The sequence below is a fragment of the Physeter macrocephalus genome, chromosome 9 (assembly GCF_002837175.3).
Source record: "Physeter macrocephalus isolate SW-GA chromosome 9, ASM283717v5, whole genome shotgun sequence".
NCBI lineage: Eukaryota > Metazoa > Chordata > Mammalia > Artiodactyla > Physeteridae > Physeter > Physeter macrocephalus.
Genome location: NC_041222.1, coordinates 83,911,961 through 83,919,690, shown reverse-complemented (window position 1 = coordinate 83,919,690; position 7,730 = coordinate 83,911,961). Strand labels below are relative to the sequence as shown.

The 7,730-nt window shown below is 50.8% G+C and overlaps 1 protein-coding gene across 3 annotated transcripts in view; it reads right to left on the bottom strand.

The window, feature by feature from the left end:
- WNK2 (WNK lysine deficient protein kinase 2) overlaps positions 1-5,968 on the bottom strand; it is an 84,343-nt gene extending 78,375 nt beyond the window's left edge. For all 3 annotated transcript variants that reach the window (XM_028494150.2, XM_028494152.2, XM_028494151.2), the window contains exons 1-7: positions 5,745-5,968; positions 5,141-5,190; positions 4,168-4,336; positions 3,965-4,081; positions 3,410-3,580; positions 3,094-3,139; positions 2,463-2,582 (exon numbers count right to left, since the gene is read on the bottom strand). In XM_028494150.2, the coding sequence (XP_028349951.1) occupies positions 2,463-2,582; positions 3,094-3,139; positions 3,410-3,580; positions 3,965-4,081; positions 4,168-4,336; positions 5,141-5,190; positions 5,745-5,876 (805 nt within the window). In that variant the 5' untranslated portion in view covers positions 5,877-5,968. The remainder of the gene's footprint in view (positions 1-2,462; positions 2,583-3,093; positions 3,140-3,409; positions 3,581-3,964; positions 4,082-4,167; positions 4,337-5,140; positions 5,191-5,744) is intronic.
- Positions 5,969-7,730: the final 1,762 nt, after the last annotated feature.

The following is a 7,730-nucleotide window of genomic DNA, read 5'->3' as shown; positions in this document are numbered from 1 at the left end:
AATGTAAATTGATATAGCTACTATGGAGAACAGTATGGAGGTTCCTTAAAAAACTACAAATAGAACTACCATATGACCCAGCAATCCCACTACTGGGCATATATCCTGAGAAAACCATAATTCAAAAAGAGTCATGTACCAAAATGTTCATTGCAGCTCTATTTACAATAGCCAGGACATGGAAGCCACCTAAGTGTCTATCAACAGATGAATGGATAAAGAAGATGTGGCTCATATATACAGTGGAATATTACTCAGCCATAAAAAGAAACAAAATTGAGTTATTTGTAGTGAGGTGGATGGACATGGAGTCTGTCATACAGAGTGAAGTAAGTCAGAAGGAGAAAAACAAATACCATACGCTAACACATATATATGGAATCTAAGAAAAAAATGTATTGAACAGCCTAGGGGGACGGGAGTTAAACAGAGACCTACTAGAGTATGGACTTGAGGAAATGGAGAGGGGGAAGGGTAAGCTGTGATGAAGTGAGAGAGTGGCATGGACATATATACACTACCAAATGTAGGGTGGATAGCTAGTGGGAAGCAGCCTCATGGCACAGGGAGATCAGCTAGGTGGTTTATGACCACCTAGAGGGGTGGGATAGGGAGGGTGGGAGGGAGGGAGATGCAAGAGGGGAGAGATATGGGAACATATGTATATGTATAACTGATTCACTTTGTTGTAAAGCAGAAACTAACACACCATTGTAAAGAAATTATACTCCAATAAGGATGTTTAAAAAATAAACAAATGGATACTGTAATATTTTTTTTTAAAATGCTTGTGATTTTTTCCACATAAAATCATATTAGCTGAAGAGACAGTTTTATTTCTTCCTTTTCAATCCACATGCCTTTTATTTCTGTTTCTTGCCCATCTGGAATCTAAGATATCTAGTGTGATGTTGAATAGCAATAGAGAGAGTGGACATCTATGCCTTGATCCCAATCTCAGGGAAAACACATTTAGCTTTTCACCACTAAATATGATGCTAGCTGTCAGTTTTCTATAGATGCCCTTTATCAGGTTGAGGATGTTCCCTTTTATCGCTAGTTTGCTGAGCATTTTTATCATAAATGGATGCTGTATTTTGTCAAATACTTTTTCTGTATCAAGTGATATGATCATGTATCTTTCCCTTTGTAGGGAAAGGAAATTCCCATTGACATTATATGGTGAATTAATTGATTTTTGAATATTGCCTTCCCAGGATATACTCCACTTTGTTGTGGCATACTGCATTTTTTATAAGTTTCTATATTTGACTTTCTTATATTTTATTGAGTTTTTTTTTCCCCTCTATATCCTTGAAAGATTAGCATCTGTCACTCTTTTTTTGTACTGACTTTGTGTGGTTTTGATATAAGGGTGACGCTGGCTTCATAATATTATTTGAGAAGTGTTCCTTCCTCTTCCATTTTCTGGATGAGACTGTATAGAATTGGTGTCATTTCCTTTATTAAATGTTTGATAGAATTCACCAGTGAAAACTATCTGGGCCTAGAAAATTCCTTTGGGAGATTTTTTGATGCAAATTCAATCTTGTTAATAGGAGTATTCAGGTTATCTATTCCACCTTGGATGAGTTTTAGTAGTTTGCGGCTTTCAGAATTAGTCTGTTTCATCTAAGTTGTCAAATTTATGTGTGCAGGTTTGTTCATAGTATTCCATGACTAGTATCCTTTTATGCAGGATCTGTAGTGGTCTCCTTTTTTATTCCTGATATTGGTATTTTGTGTCTTTTTCTTTGTCAGTCTTACAAGAAGTTAATCATTTTATTAATTCTTTTCAAAGAATCAGTTTTTGGTTTCATTGTTTTTATTACTGTTTTTGTCTCAAATTTCATTGATTTCTGCTCTTATCTTTATTTCCTTCCTTCTGCTTGCTTTGGATTTTGTTCTAGTTCTCCTAATTTCTCAAAATGAAAGCTTGGGATACTGATTTGAGATCTCTTTCTTCCTCTAACCATTTAGTGCTATAAATTTCCCTTTAATTACTGTTTTAGCTGCATCCCACATATTTTAATATGTTGTATTTTCATTCTTGTTCATATCAAAATGTTTTCTGATTTTCCTTGAGACTTTTCCCCACAACAATACTGGTAAGAAAGGACAAGGGCAGAGCCCTTTCAGCACACACCTGTGCAGCTCATGTGCCTCACCTGCACTGTGAAGGTAACTGGCAGGCCCAAGCCTAAGTGCCACCTTGACTTGGCTCATTTGGTGGAAAACTAGGACAGGGATACAGACAAGGACACAGCCCCACAGACTGCTCTGCATTTTGGGGCAACAGTGCAGGGTGAGGCCCTTACACTTTGCTGGGCACACAGCACATGCTGGCAAAACATGAGCACAGGTACAGCCAGGCTGGAGACAATGAGGTGATGTGGAGCAATACACAGGAGGCACACCTAATTATCAAGGAGGAAGGTTTGAAGGGTTCTGGCTGCTCATACCTTGGCTGGTGTCTGGCTGCAGGGAGCTCAGAGGAAGTGGGGGTGAAGATTCGGGGGCCTCTGCTGCTGGATGCTCAGCCACTGGACAGATGATAAACCACCTCTTCCCAGTGTGAAGGACTAAGAGGCAGGGCAAAAACAGCTGGTGAGAGTGAGCAGGTTTCTCCCAAGGCTGGCGTGACCCCTCCCCACCAGCACCAGACCTGCCGTATGGGGATTTGGGGAACTCCTCCCACACCAGTGGGGAGGATGTGCAACCCACTCAGGGGGTCCTCACTGGCAGAGGCTCTCACAAGTCCCCCCAGCACAGGCTTATGTCCCAGGACACCTGTGGTGCATCACTGAAGGGGTAATGCTGGCTGGGGGACCGGCAGACAGCAGTGAGTCCACACAATGCTCAGTCCCAACCCAGGCCAGATATGGCTTCTCAGACAGGGCAGCTGTCCCCAGATGGGGGCACACTCACCACACACTCCAGCACCCCCCAGTGTGGTGGCCAAAACCCCTTACAATATGCTCATTGTGGGGCTCTTATCAAATGCCTGCTGGAAGGCAGAGAAGGGACAATGACAGATATGCCTCCTCCAAATGCATGTCTGATTGGCAGGTGTAGCCTTGAAAGGAGACATACCATTTTGCTGACACACCGGGGCATTCGCTTGGGGTTGGCGACTCTCCTGAAGGAGGTAAAGGATCAGAACTCAGCAGACTGCGTGGAACAAGAACTTCCTTCAGAGCACAGCACTGCCTCAAATCATCTGAGGGGCCTCAGGAGCTCGGACATTTCTAACTGGACTGAAGGCACCCACCCTCCCAGCCACCTCACCCAACACTGCATGGCCTACAGGCTCCTCCAGCAGGCGACATCACAGTGTTGTACTCACAGAGCCTAGAGCTGGGGGATAAGCAGGCCCAGACCCTCCTGGGACCTCTTACCCGGGACTTACCTCCCCAGAGCCCAGGCCACAGGTGCTGAGGTGCGGCGGGCTCACCCCAGTGTCAGAGCCACGGTCCACATCCGTGTCCTCACTGAGCATGTCCTCTGCCTTGTCCATGACGTCCTTCATCTGCTCAATGAATGTCTCCCGCTCAGACTGCAGGATGAAGTCGTGCTCTACCTGCAACAGCACATGCAACCCTGCTGGTGGGGATGTGCCTCAGGCCACTGTCCACACTGGGTCTTCACTGATTGATTTGCTTGACTTCTACTCTGGACTAAGCCCAAGAGGGGAGACACAGCCAGGGAGCCCAGTTCCCAACATCAGGGCTGCACGGTTCAGCAAGTGAAGCCACAGCTTGAGAAGCAGGCCCTTCAGGTGATGGGCCAGTGCTGCCCACAATAGGCAGCCACCTGCAGAGGCTGGAGGACAGGTAAGGCTGGCAACCAATATTCTCCTCAGTGGGGTTGGCAGGCATGCGCTCAAAGGACACAGGGAGACAGCCTCACAGTCCCAGGGGAAGGGCCACTGACTCATCTGACCAGGCAGGACACCTAGCCTCACCATGCAGGTAGCAATCTCGTCAGGTGCATCCCCATCTAGGTCGAACTTGAACGTCACCATCTTGTGGTTGTGTGTCTCCAGCTGGCACTCCACCATCTTGTCACCCGTGTTGCACACCTACAGGACACTCAGGCAGTGAGACCAGGGAGGAGACCGTGCCTAGCCAGCCCTGTCTTGCTGGCCCATTCTGCCTGGCTACTCACATTCAGGATGGTCAGCCGGGGCCGGCTGGCCCTCTCCTGGCGGGAGCGTGCACGCGTGGACCTGCGGTGATGTTTCCGAGCGGCCTTGCCTTCCAGCTTCCCCCCACCAAATGCACCTTCACAGCTGTCACTCATCTCTCTTCCAGAAGTGACGTCGGAACCTCCGTAGCTACGCAAAAACCAAGAATGTTACAGTACCCAAGGGAAGGGCCTGCAAGCCTGCCTCACGTCAGAAACTTGGCTTTTTGGCAAACAGCCAGACGCTTTACTGTCTGGGTGTGCTCACCTGGAAAACCTAGAGAGTCTAAAGCTGGCCATGCCCAGCAGAGAGACCCCTGAGCCCACTGCCCCTTCTCCCCCTGTAACATCTGTCCTAGGCAGTGTTGGAGTCGTAGAGAACACATGGCCTTTCTGACCAGGACCTAGGTCCTCTCAGCTCCTGGCCTGTGAATCATTCTTATTCGGCTTACAGCAAATGTCAAGATTAAGACACAATCCTCCCCCGTGCCTCGGTTCCCCCATCTGTTCAACAGCAAGGGGAACACACCAACCAGATGGAGCTGTTGTAGGATTTGAGGAGAGTTTGCAGAACACCAAGTTTGGTGCTGGCATTACCAGAAGGGTGGGACACATGGTCACTTCCTGTAATCAGTTCCCTCCCCAAATGCAACATTCTCTGTGCCTGAGGTGCTGGGAGACCCAGGATGTGGGCTGGACTCTGCCCTGCCCTCCAGGTCTCCCCACGGTCCCCAGACCTGCAGACTCTCTGTCCGTAGCCTCTCCCTTCTAGAAGGTCCTCAGCGTTGCAGACCAGCACGAGGACCCAGAACACAACTGGGAGTATCTGACTATCAAATTTCAACAAGCACTGACAAAGACCCCAGAGGAGCTACCTGAAGCTCCACCACGTCAGACTTGGAAATGAGCGACATTGTTAGAAGCCCTGACACGTGAGGGCAAAGTGTGCCATTACCTCTCACAGCTCTGAGGGAGGCTTGGCTGCTTGTCCTGCGAGGCCTGCTCCTGAAATAAAACCATGGAAAGGAGGACAGGTCACATCCGTTCCCCCGCGACACAGCGGCATCAGTCTGCTGTCTCCCCACCTCCACAGCCCAGCCCGCCACCCGCCTCCTTCTGACTGCAGCAAGCAAACCACGCAGGGTGGCAGGAGTGAGGGTTTTTATGTTAATGCTTGGAGCCAAGCAGATTCCTAAAAGCTGGGGCCACCCCCTTTCCAAACACGCTAACCCACTTCGATCATCCCCATGAGGGAGCACATGGCCCAGGAAGAATTGTCACAGGTCTTCCCATCGCCTCCAAAGAAAAGCACTCTGAATCCATGTGTAAAAATCACGGTCTCCAGCTGGATGTGTGACTAAAGAAAGTGTGACATCCAGGGACAGCAGAGGAAGATAAGAACAGCACCCATGGCTGTCCCTAAGCACATGCTTCCACCTTCCCAAGGGCATCCCCGACTTCTAGGGCTGAGACCCAAGGTCACGGCACAGGAGGGCTGCCGTGGTGCTGGCATCCAGGTGAAGGAATGGGGGCTGAGCCCCGAGGGGCGGGCCACACACCTCCGGGGCCAGCTCCACTGTCAGCTGAACGGCTGGGCAGGGACCAGTGATCCCAGGCCCGCTGGGCAGTGGCAGGTTAGCAGGTGGCAGGAGCGCAGTGGTCTGGACAGGCAAGCTCTGAGCAGCCGCCATCACTGTGGGGGCCAGGGAGCTGGGGAGCTGAGGCAGGAGCTCAGGGGCAGTAGGTGGCAGCACTTCTGGCAGAGGTGGGGAGAGAACGGCAGCAGGCGCGGGCACTGTGGGGACCTGGGTGGTGACGTCCACGGCATATGGAGGCGGGTGGCCAAGCAGGATCTGGGGGCACAGAGGATAAGGATGCAAATTGGGGTGCAGGCCATTGCCTTGTCCTGAGGGTCCTGGACCAAAGCAGGCACTTCCACCATCCAGGCAGGTGAGCAGGAAATGCAGACATCCCTCTCCATCCACCCACACCCCAAAGACAAATCCAGGAATGTTTGTATGCAGATTTAATGAAACAAACAAGAACAGACACTCTCATGTCCCCATCTGTATAAAATCAAACCTAAAACTGCACTTTATCTCTGAACTTCTAGCTGAGTCAGGCTGAGAAGCTGTAAGTATGGCATACACTTAGCACCTATCTGGGCTCCCTGCCACCACCCTACAGGGCCAGGCCACCACGCTACTCCATCCCAGCCTCCTGTCAGGTCAAAACCTGCATTCCAATCCCAGCCATGGCAAGAGGGACTGTGGACCTAGGCCTTCCACAGGGTGACTCAGGAGCTGGACCAGATTCCCTACTGTTCCCTCTTGAAAAGCTCTCGTGGGGGAAGGCTAAGACAGGCAGAAGCCCTGGCCTGAAAGGGCTCCAGTTCGGGGTTGAGGTTGGGAATGGGAATGACGCACCACTGGGCCTACTAGTATGAGACCAATAAGACACGTGGTATGTGGGGTAAGATGCGAAAGCCACAGCCTAGCCGAGGAGCCCTCTCTCCTGGACAGACACCCCAGCTGGTGCATTCAGGGGAGTCTCTTCCCTCAGCACAGGGAAGCCTCTGGGCGGCCAGACAAGCTCATCAGTAAACTCCAGACCCTCTGCCAGCCGGACCAGAGAGAGGTCACCAGGCCTGGCCAGTGACCTCTAAGCACCCAGCACCTTCTCCAGCCACTGGCTGAGCCAACAACCCAGTGCCAACAGTGTGCCAGGCCAGCACATGGCGTAAGGCACGGGCCCAGCAATGACACCACAGACCCCCAGGCCTCCACTTGGCCCTTGGCTTTCCCCAAATGGCCCTGACCCCTGAGTCACTGTTACTCCAAGTAACAAACCAGGGAGGTGCTTGCTCAGTCAGGGCACTGGACTGATGCACCTCCTCACACTGGTTTTCAAACAAACACCAGCCTATTGGTCAATGAAAATCATCCCTTCCTTCTCCGAGTACAAATCCCTTCTAGAAATCAGGGAGAAACATCCAGGAGAATCTGTGCATACTTATGACATAGTGCCTTACTCTAGAATGGATTCAGTACAAAATGAGCTAGGAGGACAACTGGCCCCTTAGCACACTTTCAGGATGAATCTTCATGACAAAATCAAAACGGCAGGAGCCTGAGCTCTAACGGCAAAGGACACGCCCAACAGGCACAAAGCTGTTGAGGCTTAGAGCCAGGGTGGGGCCAGGTGGGAGGGCGCCCAGGTAAGAGGCCCTGAGGTGGGAGGGCTCCCAAGTAAGAGGCTCCCTAGGTGGAGGGATGCCCAGGTGAGAGCCTCCCCAAGGTGAGAGCCCCACACAAGGTGAGAGCCCCACGCCAGCTCCTCTCCTCATACGAGGGTGGATAACTGCCCTGGAGCTCCAAAACACGCATGGGCTGCGCAGGTGTGTGGAGCCACGGGGAGGTCCACCCAGCCAGCAGGGTACGTGTCCCTGTATCCCTTCACTGTCAGCCCAACAAACTGCCCATGGTCCCCATCTGATTCTGAGACATCATCCTTGTCTGCCATGACTGCCTTGGAACCAGTAACCC